Source organism: Eulemur rufifrons, chromosome 2 (assembly GCF_041146395.1).
Source record: "Eulemur rufifrons isolate Redbay chromosome 2, OSU_ERuf_1, whole genome shotgun sequence".
Classification (NCBI taxonomy): Eukaryota; Metazoa; Chordata; class Mammalia; order Primates; family Lemuridae; genus Eulemur; species Eulemur rufifrons.
The window spans coordinates 94567294-94588255 of NC_090984.1; the positions used below are offsets into that span (position 1 = coordinate 94567294).

Genomic DNA, 20962 nt, shown 5'->3' on the forward strand with positions numbered 1-20962 from the left:
CTTATAGAGGTTCTTTACCTCTTTAGTTAGGTATATACCTAGATATTTTATTTTCTTTGTTCCTATTTTGAAGGGTATTGAGTCTTTAATTTGGTTTTCCGATTGACTGTTATTGGCATATATAAATGCCTCTGATTTGTGTATATTAATTTTGTAGCCAGAGACTTTGCTATATTCATTAATCAATTCCAGAAGTCTCATGGTTGAATCCTGGGGGTTTTCCAGAATTAGCATCATATCATCAGCAAAAAGTGAGAGTTTGATCTCTTTCTTCCCTATTTGGACTCCCTTGATTTTGCTCTCTTGCCTGATAGCTCTCGCAAGGACTTCCAATACTATGTTGAAAAGTAATGGGAACAGTGGGCAGCCCTGTCTGGTTCCAGTTCTAAGTGGGATTGCTTTCAATTTTTCCCCGTTCAGAATGATGTTGGCTGTGGGTTTGTCATATATGGCTCGTATCATTTTTAGGTAGGTTCCATCTACGCCTATTTTGTTAAGCGTTTTTATCATAAAAGGGTGTTGAATTTTGTCAAATGCTTTTTCTGCATCTAATGAGAGTATCATATGGTTTTTGTTTTTGCTTCTATTTATGTGGTGAATTACATTTATAGATTTACGTATGTTGAACCACCCCTACATCTCTGGGATGAAGCCCACTTGGTCGTGGTGGATTATTTTTTTGATAAATACTTGGATTCGATTTGCTAGTATTTTATTGAAAATTTTTGCATCTATATTCATGAGAGAAATTGGTCTGTAGTTCTCTATTTTTGTTGCGTCCTTTCCTGGTTTTGGCATCAATGTTATATTGGCTTGGTAGAACGTGTTGGGGAGAATTCCATCCTTCTCAATATTGGAGAATAGTTTATGTAGGATGGGCACCAGTTCTTCTTTGTATGTATGGTAAAATTCAGGTGTGAACCCATCTGGACCAGGGCTTTTCTTTTTGGGAAGGTTTTTTATTGCTGTTTCGATTTCAGTTCTTGATATTGGTCTGTTCAGGTACTCTATTTCTTCCTGGTTGAGCCTGGGAAGACTATGTGTTTCTAAAAATTTGTCCATTTCCTCCGCATTCTCCAGTTTGTGTGCATAAAGATTTTTGTAGAATTCATAGATGATATCTTGTATCTCTGTAGCATTCGTTGTGATTTCTCCTTTCATGTTCCTAATGGAGGTTATTAGAGATTTTACTTTTGTGCTCTTGGTTAGTCTAGCCAGGGGTGTGTCTATTTTGTTTATCTTTTCAAAGAACCAACTTTTTGTTTTATTAATTTCCCTTATAGTTTCTTTGTTGTCCTTTTCATTTAATTCTGATTTGATCTTAGTAATTTCTCACCTTCTGCTGGGTTTGGGGTCGTTCTGTTCTTCTTTCTCCAGCTCTTTGAGTCTATTCATTAGGTTGTCTATTTGCATGTTTTCTGTCTTTTGGATATAGGCATTTATGGATATGAATTTCCCTCTCAGGACTGCTTTAGCTGCGTCCCATAGATTTTGATAAGTTGTATCTCCATTGTCATTTAATTCAAAAAAACTTTTGATTTCCATCTTGATTTCTTCCTTTATAGAATAATTATTCAGGAGAAAGTTATTTAGCTTCCATGACTTTGAGTAAGAGTGAGGGTTTCTGTTTGTGTTCATTGTTACTTTTATTCCACTGTGATCTGAGAAGATGCATGGTATAATTCCTATTTTTTTGAATTTTTTAAGACATGCTTTATGTCCTAGGACATGGTCAATCTTAGAGAATGTCCCATGAGCTGATGAGAAGAATGTATATTCTGTGGACTTTGGGTGGAATGTCCTATAGATGTCAGCCATGCCCATTTGTTCTAGCATTCTATTTAGGTCCATTATGTCTTTGTTTATTTTCTGTTTAGAGGATCTGTCCTGTACTGTCAGTGGGGTGTTAAAGTCTCCAGCTATTACAGTATTGTTATCCATCATTTGGTTCAGATCTAGTAGGGTTTGCTTTATGAATCTAGGTGCACCTAGGTTGAGTGCATATATATTGAGTATAGTCATGGCTTCTTGTTGAATTGTGCCCTTGACCAGTATGTAGTAGCCATCTTTGTCTTTTATTATTTTTGTTGGTTTGAAAGCTAAGTTATTGGAAATTAAGATTGCCACACCAGCTTTCTTTTGGTTACCGTTTGCTTGAAATACCGATTTCCATCCTTTTATTTTCAGTCTAAATGCATCTTTGCAGGTTAGGTGGGTTTCTTGAAGACAGCAGATAATTGGATTGTGTTTTTTTATCCATTGGGCCAGTCTGTGTCTCTTAAGCGGGGAATTCAAGCCATTCACATTTATTGAGAAAACTGATAAGTGAGACGGTTTTTTGTTCAGCTTGTTGGGTAGAACTTCATTGTGATGTTTTCTCTCCTGAGCCATTGTGGTATCTGGAATTTGATCTTTAGCTCTTGAGTAGTTTTACATTCGTGGATCTTTCTTGTGCTGATCCGTGTGTAACTCTCTTTTGAGTACTTCTTGGAGGGCTGGTCTTGTCTTGGTGAATTCCCTCAGTCCTTGTTTATCTGAGAGTGTCTTAATTTCTCCTTCGTATAGAAAACTTAGCTTAGCTGGGTACAAGATTCTAGGCTGGGCATTATTCTGTTTCAGAAGCGTGAAAATGGGGCCCCAACCTCTTCTTGCTTATAAGGTTTCAGTTGAGAAATCTGGCGTAATTCTGATGGGTTTTCCTTTGTAAGTTACTTGTTTCTTTCTCCTTACAGCTCGGAGAAGGGACTCTTTAGTGGATATTTTGGACAGCCTGATGACTACATGGCGTGGTGTTTTCCTATTTGCTATGAATCTCCCAGGGGTCCTTTGAGCTTCTTGAATCTGTATGTCTAGAGTATTAGCAAGGCCTGGAAAATTTTCCTCAATTGTGTCTTCAAATAGCTTGTCCAACCCTTGCTTATTGTCTTCTTCACCCTCAGGAATGCCAATAACTCTCAAGTTAGGTTTCTTCACATAATCCCACATTTCTTGAAGACTCTGATCATTTCTCTTACTTCTTAGATCTATCTCTGTGACTGACTTATTTAGTTGGAAAGAGTTATCTTCAATTTCTGAGATTCTTTCCTCTATTTGATCTACCCTGCTCTTGAGACTTTCCACAGTGTTTTGTAGCTCTCTGAGTGAATTTTTCATTTCTAGGAGTTCAGTTTGGTTTTTCTTCAATATTTCAATTTCTTTAGTGAATTTTTCCTCCAAATCCTGTATTTTTTTTGTGGTTTCTTTGTGTTGATTATCCATTGATTCTTATATATTATTCAGCTTGTTTATAATCCATAGTTGGAATTCTTCCTGTGACATGTTGGTGTTTTGAGTCTGGTTTGTGTGAAATGGTTGAGAGCTGGTATTTCTCTTTGGGGGTGAGCTTTCTGTTTGATTCTTTGTGCTCCCTGTGTTTTTTCGTTGGGCCCTTCCCATCTAGATTTATCGTTGGATCTTTTCTTATAGATTTAGTCTGGTTAACAGCACTCTTTGTGCTCTATTCTTAGGCTGTGAAGCAGTCTAGGTATTTTGCTTCTTTTGGCAAGAGAGGGAGACTGTTGTGAATTGTTTAGAGATTTTTCTATTTCAGTTGGGGGACTGCTTCTGTTGGGTCCAATCCTAGAGGATTGGAGTTATCCAAGACCGCTTTGGCGAATTAGGACACTGTGTTGTGGTCTTTCAGAAGACAGGCAGGGTCCACACTAGTAGTAGACCGAAATTCTCTTTGTTTGTTTGTTTCCCTTTGGTTCTTCCTCTATAGGGGTGGTTTCTGTCTCTATCCGCAGGAAAGATACTAGCTATGGGGAGTGGACGGTGCCCTCGCTCGCTGAGCGCCCCAGTTGCTGCAGCTCCCATGGGCAAAAGTCTGCCTTGGCCCAATGTCCCCAGGGACCAGGCTCCACACTCTCGCTTCTGGAGAAGTATTCAGTGTTTACACATGGGCGGGGTCCCTATATAAGGTCTGTGGACCAGGGGAGGGGGCTGTCCAGGGAGCCTCTTCTCACCCTATTGCTCCGCAGTGACTTGGCTGTGGGCCCCAAGATGGCGATTGCGCGCCCGCAGATCGCCGGCGTTGAGGGTGACTACTCAGGTTCCGGTATATACCAGAGCCAGGGACCTGGCCCGTTCCGAAGCTCACCGTGGTTTCCCAGTTAGAAGGCAAAAAGAGAGAAGAAAGAAAGAAAAAGAAAAGAAAAGAAAAAAGGAAGAGAAAAGGAAAAGAAGGAGAAGAAAAAGAAAGAAAAAAGAAAAAGAAAAGAGGAAAAAAAAGAAAAAAGAGAAAAAAACAAAAAAACAAAAAAAAAACCAAAACAAACAACACAAAAAAAACCTAACCCAAAACACCAAAAACACAAACACAAAAGAACAAAAACAAAACTACACAGCACCACATAACATCGCTAAACGAAGAGATACACAAATCTGAAGTATATAGTTCGGCGGCTCAATGATTGTGTTTTTGCGCCTTAGCGCAGCTCCGCCCCTTCACGCCCGCTCGGTTGGGTCCCCAGCGGCGACTCAATGTTTTTTTTTTTTTTGGTGTTTTTTTTTTGTTTTTTAATGTCTTAGCGCAGCTCCGCCCCTTCACGCCTAGCGCGGCCCCCGCGGAGATGGCGCGGGCCCAGAGACCAGCGGAGGGCGCCGGGCAGAGAGAGCCTCTCGGCACCTTATGGCTCCCGAGCGGTTCCGCCTTTGCTTTCAAGATGGCACCCGCAGTGCTCCGGGGTGGGAGGGGGACTGGCTCCCTGGCAGGCAGAGACCAGAAACCGCAGCTGCCGGGGGCGGGGGGCTGGCGGGCAAAGCCGCCGGGGGCCACCGGCTGAAGAACCGCTGACAAAAGCAGCACAGAGGCACAACGCAATTCGCTGATCCAGGATCTTTCGTGCCCCCCCCCCCCCCCGCCGCAGGTCCGTCCCTCCTGCCAAGGGCTGTCTCAGCCGAGACTTCCCAGGTTCCAAGCTATTCTCCCGAAAAAGCCTCCTGTCTGCAATGCCCCACGTCCCCCTCGGTGATTCTGCTCTGGCTTGCGGGAGGTCTCCATACAATTGGGGTTGGAGGTCAGTGAGGAGAGCAAGCTGCTTTCCCAGGAGACTGCCCCCGCCCCACCTGGGGGCGGGCGCAGCCAACCTGCGCTCCGCTGGCTACTGTCTGTTCCGCGTCCCGCAGAGTTCCGTGATCCTAATTTTCGTTCACCTCAGACCTCACTCGCTCTATTTGTCCCACGTTGATTTTCCATGGATTCACACCACTGTTCCTGTGTGGGAGCGGTCCTCTAGCATTGTGGCAGGTCCGGATCCATGGCTTCTTCACTGGAGCGCAGATCCAGGCCGTCACCACCACTCCGCCATCTTGCCAAATCGTTGATTTTTTTATGTGGGAAGATAATTAATATCATGTTGATTTAAAAAATTTTTGATACTAGTTTTGTGGTCTAGCATATGGTCTATCCTGGAGAATGTTCTATGTACTGATGTGAAAAATGTATATTTTGTAGCTGTTAGATAAAATGTTCTGTAAGTATCTGTTAAGTCCATTTGGTCTATAGTGTAAGTACCCTGATGCTTTTGGTTGTGGTTGTTTTTTGTGGAGCTGTGACAAGGCTTTGCTAGTGATGAGGATGTTGGGGTGGTGGTCCTTGAGCTCTTGGGAAATATGTAAGGGCACTGGCATTGGTGGAAATAGGCTGGTTCTTGGGCTCTTCGGCAGCAAGTGTAAATTAGACAAGATCACTGGCAGTCATGCCAGCAGTCCCTGGGCAGCCTTGTCTTTGGCCCATGGGTGTTATACACAGGTGCCAGCAATGGTGGTGGCAGGCCCCATGTGAGCCAGTCCTTGGGCACCCAAGCTCCCTGTGCAGGTGCTGGCTTTGATGGCAGGAGACCCTGGGTGGGCCACTCCTTGGGTTTCTGGGTGGTATGTGTAGGTCATTGCAGCCCTAGGTGTGCAAGTCCTGAGCACTCTACACAGTATCCTTTTTGCTGGAGTTTTGCTGTTGGTGGTGGTGGCCCCAGGGAGGCAGCTTTCAGGCTCTTGGGAGAGTACACTTTGGCTACCTATGTCCTGGGGGCAGTCCCCTTGATGTACTGGCCTACTTGTTCTCCAGGATGTAGGGTGCTGGTTGGATTTCTGTGTGGGAACATGGCCTCATCACTGGGTCCACCTGGTTTCATGACATTGAAGTCCACTATGTAGATGTAAGGAGATGTTGCCTGAGCTCCAGGGATGGGGAGATGCATGGGCTATTGGGCCCAAGGGCATTATATATTCTAGTGGTGGCTTCCTTGTCAAAATGGTGCCAAATTGTAGAAGCTTGGGTCTCAGGGGATGGGTGGGACTCAGTGTTAAATCTCTTTCTGAATATGTGGATGCATGGACTTCCAGGCAGCTCCATTTACTAAGCTTGGGGCCTATGAGGGCCAGTGAGCTCTCCTTTAGCTAGTATTGCAGGCATTTGTTGTGGGAATGTGGACTGCTCTGGGGATCTTTCACTTACTCTGTCTCCACAATGGCAGTCCTTCTTGGCTTTGAGCCTATTCTGATTGGTTGTTTCACTTCCCTCTCAATGCTGCCATCTTGAGTTTCTATGCCTCAGAGAGTCCGTGTCACTTCCCTGCTGAATTCCAGTGTTCTCCCTTAGATGCTGTATTCAATATGTGGCTATCTATTTGCTGCTTTTGGTCCTTTTTTGTGGAGGAGTTAAGTGCTGGGTGCCTCTAGTCAGCCACCTTGATGATGTCTATAATCCTTCCTTTTCTTTTGAAGGACAATTTTCCAGGATACAGAATTCTAGGTTGTCCTTTTTGTTTGTTTGTTTCCTCAACACTAAATATTTCACTCCACTCTCCATACTTTCACAATTTCTGAAGAGAAGTTGGACATAATTCTGAATTTTTTTTTCTGTAGGTAAGTTGGATTTTTCCTCTGGCTCCTTTTAGAATTTTTTCTTTGTTTTTGATTTTCTGGAGTTTTAATTTGATATGCCTAGGTGTATTGTTTTAGGCATTTATCCTGCTTGATATTCTCCAAGCTTTCCAGATTTATATTTTGGTGTCTGACATTAGTTTGGATGAAATTTTTAAGTCATCATTGTTTCAAATATTTCTTTTGCTCCATTCTCCCCCTCTTTCTGGCATTCTCATTGTATATATGTTACATCTTTTGTAGTTGTTACACAGTATTTTGTGATTTTGCTTCTTTTGTGTGTGTTCGTTTTATTTTTTTTCAGTTTTGGAGGTTTCTATTCATGTGTCTTCAAGCTCAGAGATTCTTTTTTTTTTTTCTCTCTCTCTTTGAAAAGAGGGTTTATTATTAACTGTGTTGTTCCATACTTATAATATAGCTATTTCTTCAGCTGTGTCCAGTCTACCAATAGACATATCAAAAACACTTTTTTAATTTCTGTTACAGAGTTTTTCATCTCTACCATTTTTTTTTGTTGTTCTTTTTAAAGATTTCTATCCCCCTGCATACATTGCTTATCTGTTTTTGCATGCTGTTTACATTATCCATTGGCATCCCTAGCATATTAATTATAGTTGTTTTAAATGACAGGTCTGATAATTCCAATATCCCTTCCATGTCTGGTTCTGATGCTTGATCTGTTTTTTTGTTTTGTTTTGTTTTGTTTTGTTTTTGTGTGTGTGTGAGTTTTTTTGCCTTTTAGTGTGCCTTGTAATTTTTTTGATAGTGAAATATGATGTACTGGGTAAAAGGTACTGTTGTAATGGGCCTTTAACAATGTGGTAGGGAGTTATGGGGTTTGGGAAGTGTTCTCTTGTGCCTGTGGTTAGGTTCCAGTCTTTTAGTGATCTTATGCCTCTGGACTGTGAAGTTCTCAAGTATTTTTCAGTTCTCCACTCCTTAGTTGGGACAGGATAACTAGAACTGGCTGGAGTAGTTTTGTATTTCCTTTGTCCCAGGTCACATTTAAAGTGTGATAGAACTCCAGACTGGGCTCTCGTTAAGTAATTTCTCCTGAGAGCAGACCTTGTTAAGAAGAACACAGTACTCTGACATATTTCAAAATGGTATCCTTTACCCTTCATTTTGCTGGAAACATGAAGCAATTTTTCTGTGATATTTCCTGAGCTCTAGGAGGTAAAAGTAACCAGAGCATAATTTCGTGTCTGTCTCATATAACTGGGTACCGCTACAGTTTTTGACTCTCAGACTTGTCCACACTGAACCCCAGAAATCACATATTAATTAAGCTATCAGATGTATTTTCAGAATGAAAGAAGACAAATCAAGTGCTGAAATTTTTTTATGTAATTTTAACATTACAGCATATTGACATTCTTCACTAAAAATTTGACTTTCACACTGTGACCATAAAGAGGGATCTTTTTGGAAAACTATTTAATGTTCCCAAGAACTGGCTCTTAACTTTTTAGTATTCAAATATTTGTCTTTTGAAACATGAATCCTTTTAATGTCTTTTTTCTTTTCTGTGATTGTAAATTATTTTCTCATTTGTCCAGTCTAATTTTGAATTAATCAGTTAGAATTTCCCTGTAGTATAAACTTACTGTTTTAAAAAATTGTTAATTATTTTTGCAGGGCCATTCCTGGAATTTTATTTCATTGGATATTTAGAAACTACAGAATGAATGAGTTTTGAATAGAATCTGTTTTTATTGTCTCTTTAGCAATTTTCAAATAATTTAAGTGATTTATTGTCAAGTTCATATACATGATACAGTATAATCAGAATTATTAATACTGAATTCCTTCTATGCTGTATTTTAAACATGAATTTTTGAAGATTGTAATTCTCTTAGTTCAGAAAAGTCCTTTCTAACTAGAGAAGGATAAGATATTAATGTCATTCTAGAAATAAGAAAGGGATAGGTCTTCCATATATAGTTCTTAATAGTCTTATGGAATAATTAATAATAGAACTTATATAAATATTTTATCAAAGATCATATGGATTATGCACAATACTACATTATACTTATTTGTAAGTTAGAAAATAAATATGAAGTGCTTAGCACATAATGAATGTTAAATATTACCTTGATTCTAGACCAGAAAGATGAATATATACAAAAGAAAGTGCTCATTATTAGCTAAGAACCCTGCTAAAAATCTATTTTACATATATTTCTAAGTATACTGAATTTGAATGTTGATTCTTGCTGACCATAAACAAACCATGATTCTCATATATAAAATAGTGGAGGGTAGAACTCATGATGTAGTTTTGAAGTGTGTATGTGTATGAGTATGTTTCAGCTTGTACCAAATTTCTTTAGTAAAATTTGTTCAAGTAAAATCTTTGAAGTCAATCTAACATATAAAACAAATAAAAACAGAGGTTTTTGACTGTCAGGAGGAAAGGGATGTTATTGATCCTCTCTAGAACCTCCATAGAACCCATGAGATATCATGAAACATAATTTCCTAACCATTCAACTAGAAGATCCTTTATGTTTCTTTCAAGTTTAAAAATATGTATTTCTTAGGTAATGCTTTCAAATGGCATTTATTATCATATAATAAGATTTAATTGTATAACTTTTGTTTTAAGGTTATAGAAATACATAATAATCTGTAATAAAGAGAAATATATGAGAACCGTGGTCAGTATGGCATAGTGATTAAAAGTTATGGAGTACAGCTGTGTATTAGCTATATGATCTCTAGCTTGATCTCCTCATCTATAAAATAGGAATGTAATTAGTAGGTCTATTACTGGATGGTTGTGAAGATTAGGTGAGGTAATTAATATGAAATACATAACACAGGATGAATATTAATTTTTATCTTGATTATACTTCAAAAACATAAACATTTACAGAAAAAAATGCATATAATTAGCTGTGGGTTCTGCTAAAGAATCTGGTACACAATATTTCTAAGTAATTTTCCTTCTCCTCCAAGTTAATTATTATATCAACATAAATCAGATTGATATACAAGTTTATAATTTTAATGTTAATACCAGGTAGTTTGACTACATGTTTATATTGTAATTTCTCCTGTTTTATTTGACTTTTGTGATAGCATATTGAGGAATTTTCATTAATCAGTTGGAACATAGTAATTCCTCTAGATGTCATATACTAGAAGGAAAAAAACAGAAGAATATCAAAAATGATTGGCTTTGGTATAATTTACACATAAAAAATATTCATTAGCTTCTTAAAATGTAGCATCTTATTAATTATGATTCAAAATCAAAACTTGTTGCATTGATTAAAAAATCTAACCTAAAAACAAGCATATTGATTAGGCAGCCAAAGCTTCAGAATTTTTTTAAAGAAATTTCTTGCCCAGTTTTAACATAAAATTTAGATGGTACGTGCATTTTAGAAAACTGTCTTAGCAAAATTATTTCACAGATAGCTGACTAGCAATCATTTAAAAAAGCAACGTTTTATTCCATTTTAATTAAGCCTCCTAAACTTACAAGCCTTGAAGTTTATAACTAAGCCCTCCTATTTCCCAAATGTGCAAGAAGTATTATTAGAACAAATATTATAATATACCTTCAATTTTAGTTCAACTCAGCTAGAAAACAAGTTTTTCTTTCATTGTGTCAACATGTTATTTTTTTCTTTTTGGCCTTACTCAGGAAATGCTATAATAAAGAGCATTTGTTTTAAAATTATGAAAAGCAGAAAATTTGTCACAAATCAACATGTTGGAATGTGTCTATTAAATATGGATTGAGAATATATATTAATTAAATTTACTCTACTGATTATAAAATCGGTGGAGAGAGATCTTTTTGGAATTAAAAAGAAGGATCCAAACTTTTTCAACTTTAAATGTTTTTAGTGCATCATTGTTTATATGTATTAAATCACTTCTATCAGAGACAGATCTATATTTTGAGGGATTAAAGCTTGTAATGTTGAGGGACTCTGTAATAAAAGGGAATATAAAATTCTAAAAAAATTAGGTAATAGATATTTGAAAGGAAAAAGGCAAGTGTTATTTATTTTCGCCCTTGTTGATTAGAATTGGCTCTCTTAGGCATGTAAAATAAAACTATTAAATTGAAGTAGGTAATCAATCATTTAATCTTTATGCTAATAAATATAAAAGTATTATATGAGTAAATTAGTTTTATTTTACCTTCATTTTTATATGGATATTTTATCAAGCTACAGACTTTTGGATTCATAGTTTTTCTTTAATATTTTAAACATATTGTATTTTCTTCTGGACTCCATAGTTTCTGTTGAAAATTCAGCTTTTGGTCTTGTTTTTCGTTTGAGGGTAATGTATTCTTTTTTTCCCCTCTGGCTACTGTTAAGACGTTCTTGTTTTCTTTGACTTTCAGCATTTTGACTGCTAGTTGTGGTTTCCTTTCACTTTTTGCAGTGTTCTGTTCGCTATACTTTGTAACTCATTACATTAATGTATTAAATGAATTTTGGGATATTCTCAGCAATTTTTATTTTTTTCTGGTAGAATTGTTTCTCCCTATTCTCTCCCTCTGCTTTATTGTGACTGCAATTACATGTAAGTTAGACTGATTCCCACGTCTCTTATGCTCTATTCTTTTCATTTGTTTTTTTCTTGATCTGTTTCAGATCAAGTTTAGATATTTTCTGCTGACCTATCTTCAAGTTCATTAATCTTATGTTTTACTGTGTTTAGTCAGTTATAAAACTCACCCACCAACTTATTAAGTTCAGATAGTATTTTTTTCAGATCTAAAATTACTATTTAATTTTTTTTTTTTTTTTTTTTTTTTTTTTGAGACAGAGTCTCACTCTGTTGCCCAGGCTAAAGTGCCGTGGCATCAGCCTAGCTCACAGCAAACTCAAACTTCTAGGCTCAAGCAATCTTACTGCCTCAATGTCCCGAGTAGCTAGGACTACAGGCCTGCGCCACCATGCCCAGCTAATTTTTTATATATATATTTTCAGTTGTCCAGCTAATTTCTTTCAATTGTTTTTAGTAGAGATGGGGTCTCACTCTTGCTCAGGCTAGTCTTGAACTCCTGAGCTCAAATGATCCGCCCGCCTCGGCCTCCCAGAGTGCTAGGATTACAGGCGTGAGCCACTGCGAAAAAGCCAATTTTCATTTCAAAATTTCATTTGGTCATTAGTAGCTTAAATGAAATGTAAACAAAAATTAATTTTCTTTTCTTTCCCCCTTCTCTGTTTAGTGAGTGATAGTTGCTTCAGGAATCTTGCAGAAGACCGCAGTGGGATAAATCTCAAAGATCTCGTACAAGATCCTTCTTTGTGAGTATTTGGTTTTCAATATTAAGTATAATTTAAAACTTTATTGTTGGTGTTACTCTTTTCAAAAGAGTTATACCTGAAAACTAATTTAAGGTAGAGCAATATCTTCTTTTCTAATAATTTGTGTTATATATAGTGAAGTTGATAGAATGTTAGAAATAGAATAGATTGTAGAAGAAGGAATGATATCGTGAGGAATAATTGACTTTCAATGAGCAGGGCTAATGGCTGCTGATATCTTGCAAATGTGGCAGTAGGTACTAGGCAAAGAAGATGATTAGTAGTTGATTTGCTTGGGAAGGTGAGATTGAATTTGTTCGCATCAAGTTTGAGCTTTTATGAATATATTATTTGTAATAACAACATATATTCTAATATATTGAATATATTTATAATGTTTTATGTTAGAAGACTGTATATAGCACAGGAAATTTGTAGAGTTTTATAGATTTCAATTTTTAATTTTTTTTTGCTCATGAGTCAGTCCCATTTCTTTATCAGCATATACTCTGTTATAATATCACTTTCTATTTCATGAAATATTTTTTGGAATTTTATATTTACTAGGATATATGCATACTATCTTCTATATAAACATGCCCTTCCGATAAGATCACCCTTTATTTAACAAAAAAAAAAAAAAAAAAAAAAATCAACACTAGTTAAGCCTGGGCAGCAGGGAAAAGAAAATTGAGTGCTGATAGGTACTTTGTAATGACATATAATGCATGCAATAAAATATAATAGGAAATAAGTCCTTCAGATCACATGTAATCTATCCCCTCCTACAAGTTTCACTAATCATTGAGAATTTTGTGAGGAATAAAACACAAAGATATCTAGAATCTGAAGGTTATTGATTCTTTAATGATTGACTAGTCAGTTAAAAAAATACTTTGACAAGAAAGTGCTGAAAATATATTGAATATTGAAGTTTATAATGTAATGAATTTAGAAAGAGTTTCCAAACTGCTCTCTCCATTTTTTTCTTTTCTCAATCTCTTTTCCTCACTCAAAAGAATTGCCAATATTCTTTCTCCTTGATTTTTATTCCTGTGAAGATTGACAGTTGTCCTTTTATTCCTGTGAAAATTTAACCAAGAACATAATTATTCTATGTGGATGTAGGTATACCTAGCAAATGAATATTAAATAACCTTTATTTGCCTCATGGATATGGCAATAACTTTATAATTTCTTCAAAAGATCTCAGCCATTTGAATGAATATATTTTTAGTATGATGATATTATACATCTGTTTAATGCAATAATATAATGGAAAAAATATGCTCATATGGACTTCAGTGATATATAAGCTGTGGAGAATTACACTTGAGTAATGGATTATAATAATGAATTGTCATGTTTTGAGAGAATTTGTTACTTCTTTCCAGACTATAAAGTAATATTCATCATTCAACCTACCACTAAATTCTACATTTAGTCTTAGTATTCTAAGAAAAATTTGTGTCAGACCCCTTCATTGGATGGATGAAATATATTTTCAGAGTACCTGTTTTTACAAAGTCAGATGTCTTAATTTAGCATCATTCCCTTAATTTGGCTTTAGCCTCTTGGCATTAGTCTAGTACATAAGAATGTTGATATTCATGAAGAAAGATTTTGTTTTTGCCCTGTCTACTTGGATTTGGAAAAAACTTTTTCTTTATTAGAATTGTCAGGATGTACTATTAATGACTCAAATTTGTGTTTTAGAGATATATTTTTTATTTGGTAAAATCCTTTAGAGAAAGAAATGCCCAGTATGGAAAAAATAATATTTTTTCAGTTGTTTTGATGGGAAATAACTTATTCTGAGTTCCTTTCTGATTGTAATATTCATTTAATACATACCTGATAGATAAGGATTTTTAAAAATTTTATTTATTTATTTTTGGTTTTTAAAGCCAGGTGCCTCTTCTCTGTCTTAGACTCTTTTTTTTTTTTTTTTGTTTGAGACAGAGTCTCGCTCTGTTGCCTGGGCTAGAGTGCCGTGGCATCAGCCTAGCTCACAGCAACCTCAAACTTCTGGGCTCAAGCGATCCTTCTGCCTCAACCTCCTGAATAGCTGGGACTACAGGCATGTGCCACCATGCCTGGCTAATTTTTTCTATATATATTTTTAGTTGGCCAGATAATTTCTTTCTATTTTTAGTATAGACGGGGGTCTCACTCTTGCTCAGGCTGGTCTCGAACTCCTGACCTCAAGCGATCCTCCCGCCTCGGCCTCTCAGAGTGCTAGGATTACAGGCGTGAGCCACCATGCCCGGCCTGTCTTAAACTCTTAACATAAATTTTTACTACTTTTCATTGATTCATGTATACCAGATCGTTCTATATGGAGTTGAATTGTTTATTTTGCAACACTGAATAGGAAGCATGTTGAAAATACCATTTTTTTAATAAAAATTCCCTCCTTAAAAAAAATCATAATCACTTGATCAGTACTCCAGACTAGTATAGTGGTTATTAAAATTGTATATGTATGTGTCATTTTAATAAATGTTTCAAATAAAAAATATTATTAGAATAAGATGTATATTGAATGAATGCTTTGTATGTTATTATGCCTATCAGATTTGTATTATGATTCACCCACTTGAGCTGCTCATGTTGAAAGACTTGATGGTACATAAGAATTAATTATTTCAAGCACCAGTACTGACAGAATGATACAGAAGGAAAAACTAGGCTGAGGAAAACCGAGGCTTATCTAGTCAATATTGACCCTCACAGTAGTATATTGCATATCTTGATCAGATAAATAAGCAGAATTTCTGTGGACAAAGTTTAGAAATAAAACTGAATCAAGTATATACAGAAAATGATCTTTAAACCAAAAGTAGTCAGAGGTAGATGAAAGGCTTCCTGCCTCAGAGAGATTGAAAAGCCAGAACCTAAACTAACTAATTCATACTCTCAATCTATGTCAGGCTAATGGAATAGAGTGATGGGTATTCAGTAATTTACCTGAACTGTGTAGTACATACTCTAGTATTTTACTGCCATTGTAACAGGAGTATTTACTGGGCTTGAATGAACTGAGTGAGCTATTGTGTAAATATGATGAAGGAGGGATACCTTGGGAGAAAAAGAAATACAAGAAGGCTGTGAATCTCTAAGCAAGAATTTCTGGTCTTGTTACTAACTTTTGATCTGTTGTAGTAATAGGAGCAGAATGTGACTTGTGGCAAGGTTGAAGTTAAAGGGATACCTGACAAGCTCTTTTCTTTGGGTACTCTGAGTTTACTTGTTTCTATCACAATCCTGTAGATGTTAAATGTAAGACCAAGTAGACCACATTCACTTTTTGCTGATTAATGTGCCTAAGAGTTTGAATTTGTAACTTGCTTGCATGCATGCTAAATTTTGAAATAAACAACTGTTTTAGTAGCTTATCTTCTATTTGTGGTTATAAATATTTTAAGGTTGTATGTATAATTTATCAATTTTAGTTGCATTAGGAGAACGTTTTTTTGTAGTTGTGGTCTCAGTAGTACATTGAAAAGTGTTATCAAGTTTAACTTGCTGTTATCACTATACTAGAAACTTATCTAATATGCTACATAATTTCCATACACGTAAGAAGTTATTCTTAGCATGATAATTTTTTTCTTTTAAGTGGAAAAATGCATGCTATTTAACTTACAAAAAATCATTTGTGCTGTTTCTTATGGAGAGATGAGTATTACATATGAAAGAGGTACTGTAGATAAAGTAATTTAACTTATATTCAGTTCTCTATAGAGGTAATTTCCAAAAATACCTTCAAATCTCTTGACTATGTGCTGAAGATAAGAGATAAAACATTACCATATTTATCCTTTCAATTTCTTATTACTTATTTATAAACTAGCATAAATAATTATTTAAACTCATTTAGAGATATTAAAAGCTGTTTGAGAATCAAAAAAGAAAGAAAACATAACAATGACGAGAAGTAAAGAAAAATGTTTGTACTATTAATGTTGCTGATGCTGATTGGGTGGGGTTGTCTCCTTTTATTCATTTTTTTTAGAGACAGGGTTTCACTCTGTCACCCAGGCTGGTGTGCAGTGGCTCATTCATAGCTCACTGTAACCTCAAACTGCTGGGCTCAAGTTATCCTTCACCTTTTATTTAATTTGCAAAGGCTCTTAAAAATTTTGGGCCGCTTTAGATATGTAGAGGGAGAATTGTTTAATTCATGGAAGAATTGGCCATCTCTGAATGTCAGAAATATAATTCAGAATGCAGGATATTAGTAATTTTTCTTATACTCAAATAAGGAAAATTTTGCATTATATGCATATGCCACATTTTGTTTAATCCAGTCATCTATCAGTGGACATCTGTGCTGCTCCTCCCTTTTGGCTGTTGTGAATAATGCTCCTGTGAACATTTCGGGTTTTTTGGATGTAAATCCAGAAGTAGAATTGTCGGATCATATGATAATTCTATTTTTAATGTTTTTGAAGGACTACCTTATTGTTTTCTACCATAGCTGTACCATTTTAGAGTTCCACTAGTAATGTGTAAGGGTTCCATTTCTCCATATCCTCACCAACACTTCTTATGTTTTCTTGATAGTAGCCATCCTAATGGGTATGAGGTGATATGTCTTGATATTTTTAATTGAACTTCACTTCTTCATATCTTGTCTTTAACAATGACTTTGATTTAATTCATCTAGAAGGTAAAGAAAAAGGGGTTTCTGTGTTTGATTATTATGATACCATGGCATGTTATAAAGTAAATTGTATAAAACTGTGTTACTTATTAGTAAAGTAGAAAATCTTTACATTGTCATTACAAAGATTATAAAGCACAAATAAGTCCATGGTAATTTTGTAATCATAGCATTTTAATTAATTCATCTTTCCTATTTTGTATTGTTTGACTTGTCTTATATTACTACTGCTGTTATTATACCTCATCTGTAAAGAATTGCTTTTTGGAAAAAGAAATTTTGCTAGTTGGTGGATACCACCTTGGAAATGTAGCATACTAATTAAAAATAACCAGTACCTGTTGAAATGTATTTTGTTATTACAGATCATTTGTGCTCGATGATGGCATTTTATGTTTAAGAAAAAGATAAAATAGTTGTATTTAGTTTGGTGCAAAAGTAATTGCGGTTTTGGCAATGTTGAAATTTGCTGTTTAATATTGGAATACATTCTTAAATGTGGTTATGTTATACATCATTTTAATGTACATTTCTCACTTTATTTTTTTGCTAATGACTTATTGCTGTTTATTTTATATTTATTTTAGACTATGGAAATGATGTTAGACAAAAAGCAAATTCAGGGGATTTTCTTATTTGAGTTCAAAATGGGTCATAAAGCAGTGGAGACAACTTGAAACATCAACAACTCATTTGGCCCAGGAACTGCTAACAAACATGCAGTGCAGGGCTTGTTCAAGAAGTTTTACAAAGGAGACAAGAGACTTGAAGATGAGGAGCATAGTGGCCGGCCATCAGAAGTTGACAACAACCAATTGAGAGCAGTCATCAAAGCTGATCCTTTTACAACTACACGAGAAGTTGCCGAAGAACTCAATGTCAACCAAGAAGAAACTCCAAAGCACTTCCCAAAGCCAAACTTGCACCAAAAAAAAGGTTATGGTCACACTGTTTGGTGGTCTGCTGCTGGTCTGATCCACTTCAGCTTTCTGAATCCCGGCGAAACCATTACATCTGAGAAGTATGCTCAGCAAATCGATGAGATGCCCCAAAAACTGCAACGCCTGCAGCTGGCATTGGTCAACAGAAGGGGCCCAATTCTTCTCCACAACAACGCCCATCTGCAAGTGGCACAACCAGCGCTTCAAAAATTAAACCAATTGGGTGGGCTACGGAGTTTTGCCTCATCCACCATATTCACCTGACCTCTCGCCAACCAATTACCGTTTCTTCAAGCATCTCGACAACTTTTTGCAGGGAAAATGCTCCCATGACCTGCAGGATACAGAAAATGCTTTCCAAGAGTTTGTTGAATCCCAAAGCACGGATTTTTATGCTATAAGCAAAAACAAATTTCTCATTGGCAAAAATGTGTTGATTGTAATGGTTCCTATTTTGATTAATAAAGATGTGTTTGAGCCTAGTAATGATTTAAAATTCACAGTCTGAAACCGCAGTTACTTTTGCACGAACCTAATATCTAAGTATGAATTTCTTAGGCATGAAAATTTTATTTACCTTTATGTACTTCTTTACATATTTTGCCACCTTTGGTAGAAACTTTACTGTTTTGGTGGTTCTGAAACACAGCTTCATCCCCCTGAGTATACTTGTCTTCACACTACAGTCTATCTGATTAAATGATATTTTGGTCCTTTGGATTATGCCATTAAATATGAAGGAAAGGCAGGATTGCTGTCTGGAAAGCAGTCATCTCTAAATATAGCCTGTACTTATCTGCTGGTGTTAAGACAGGTTGCTATGGTGAATTGTATTTCTTAAAAATGCCAGTCAGCAGAGGATAAACAGTGGTTTCTGAAGTAGTTATTTTCTTTAGAGCTGTACATTTTCATACTGCATTTTCAGGTAGACGAATTTAGTTATTTTTTATGAACTATTTATAAAATTTTAATTTTAGACTATCTTTGCAGACTTTAGTATTTATTAACCAAATTTGAAGAGTTTTTATATTGTTATCCTTTGTTTCTCTGTAGATAAATTTAATTTGGTATAGAAATGCAGTTTTCCAGTGGCAGCATTTTGAACATTATTGATTTTTCATTTTGCTCTACTGCCAATAGTTCTGTTAAATCTAAGACAGCTACCGAAACTGTCTTGCTTATAATAATACCTCTAAATATAAGTTTTTATCATTTTTAATCAGGTTATTTTTTGGTGCTTGAATGATTATATAGTTATTGGTCTATAAAGTGTATATTGGGACAATACAACTTAATCTAGGCTGGTACTATGGTATTATGGTAGTGTGTTCTATGTCAGAACTGCAAATCCAAAGACATAACTTCGCTTTTAGAAGACATTCCTTCATTTTCATCTTTTCCTGAGAGTATATGTTAAATATTTTAATGAGTTCATTCATTTTAGAATGTATTGAATTCAAAAGCATTAGTAGATGCTTAAATTCTTTAGCAGTTAGATTTAACAGACATAGTTCCTGTAATCAACGAACATAACATCAAAGATGGATAATATTTAAGTTTTCTGCCTGAGGCATATAGATAGCCAATCCAGTATTTAAAATTTTTTAAAGAAATAATGTATCACTTTAGTTGATTTTTTTTCATTTTCAGGGGCTAGAAACCTAATTCTAACCAGTTTAAAAAGCAAGTTGGGACTTGATTGGCTTATGTAACTTAGGAGTACTTCTCAAAGAATCATGAAAGAACTTCAGATACCAGGTCAGTTGTGGAAACTTCAAGGAATTGAATTAGGGGTCTGTTTTTCTCATTCTATGCCACCATCTATTCTGATCTTTTTGGCTTTAGACTCAGGCAATCAGGCTTTTTCCACAAAACAAAGATCGCTGATAACTTACTCTAATTCCCTTCCTTCTAGTTTCATGGTCTTCGTCAAATGTAAAATCCCATGAAGAGTAATGACGTAATTAATCTTGTCATGTGCTCACACCTTGTCCAATCACTGTGGCCAAGGGATAGGCTATTTTGATTGACTAGTCACAGGACAGATCCCTATGGCCAGAATGGTGGGATACTATAATTAAATGGGGAAGAAGGTAATACTCAAAGACAAGAGTGATAAAAACTAAGAGATGTTAACTGTCTTGATTCTCAATTTTTAATTTAAGGAAGAACTTATGCTTTGATAAGAATTATTGTTCTGCTTTTGCCTCTACATATTATCTCAATTTAGATGTGGTAGTAATGTCTGTAATAATTTTAAAAGGACTATATAGTTCAATTGATATTATTCTCTATTTGCCATTATTATTGACTGTATATTATAATAGTAAACATATATGCAACTGTGTAGTGACTCATGGATTTATTATTTTAATTACAACTTGCTAAACAGCAGTTGAAATAACAACATGTTATTTTCTAGTTTTATCATACTTTTCTTTCTTTCTTTCTTTCTTTTTTTTTTTTTTTTTTTTGAGACAAAGTCTCACTCTGTTGCCCAGGCTAGAGTGCCGTGGCATCAGCCTAGCTCACAGCAACCTCAAACTCCTGGGCTCAAGCGATCCTCCTGCCTCAGCCTCCCCAGTAGCTGGGACTACAGGCATGTGCCACCATGCCCGGCTAATTTTTTCTGTATATATTTTTAGTTGTCCATATAATTTCTTTCTATTTTTAGTGGAGACGGGGTCTTGCTCTTACTCAGGCTGGTCTCGAACTCCTGAGCTCAAATGATCCTCCTGCCTCGGCCTCCCAGAGTGCTAGGATTACAGGCATGAGCCACCACTCCCGGCCCCCATACTTTTCTTTTAAAGAGAAATTTCAGCACCATAAACCACATAAGAGGAGTCAAACATTCTCATTCACCATTCCATTATAATACCTTTACTAACGAATATTATTATAGAGACATACAAAAGTTTAATGAGAGCACTAACGAACCAGGAATTAATCCTTGCAATGAAGCTTTTGTTTAAAAAAAGAAAGGCCAGCAGAAAAGATTGGAGGCAGGGAGGGAGGAAAGAAAAAAGAAAGGAGGGAGTAGAGAGAGAGAGATTGATTATGAGAAAGAATGAATATGTTATGCTGCTTAGAAAACCCAGTTTGGCTAAAAGTGAATGAGAGTTAAAATTAATGATTAAAACAAAGTT

General features: G+C 35.9%; 1 protein-coding gene across 12 annotated transcripts in view; it reads left to right on the plus strand.

Moving 5' to 3' along the window:
- GPHN (gephyrin) overlaps nt 1-20962 on the plus strand; it is a 540339-nt gene that overhangs the window by 97552 nt on the left and 421825 nt on the right. For all 12 annotated transcript variants that reach the window (XM_069487828.1, XM_069487899.1, XM_069487867.1 and 9 more), the window contains exon 2: nt 12128-12206. In XM_069487828.1, the coding sequence (XP_069343929.1) occupies nt 12128-12206 (79 nt within the window). The remainder of the gene's footprint in view (nt 1-12127; nt 12207-20962) is intronic.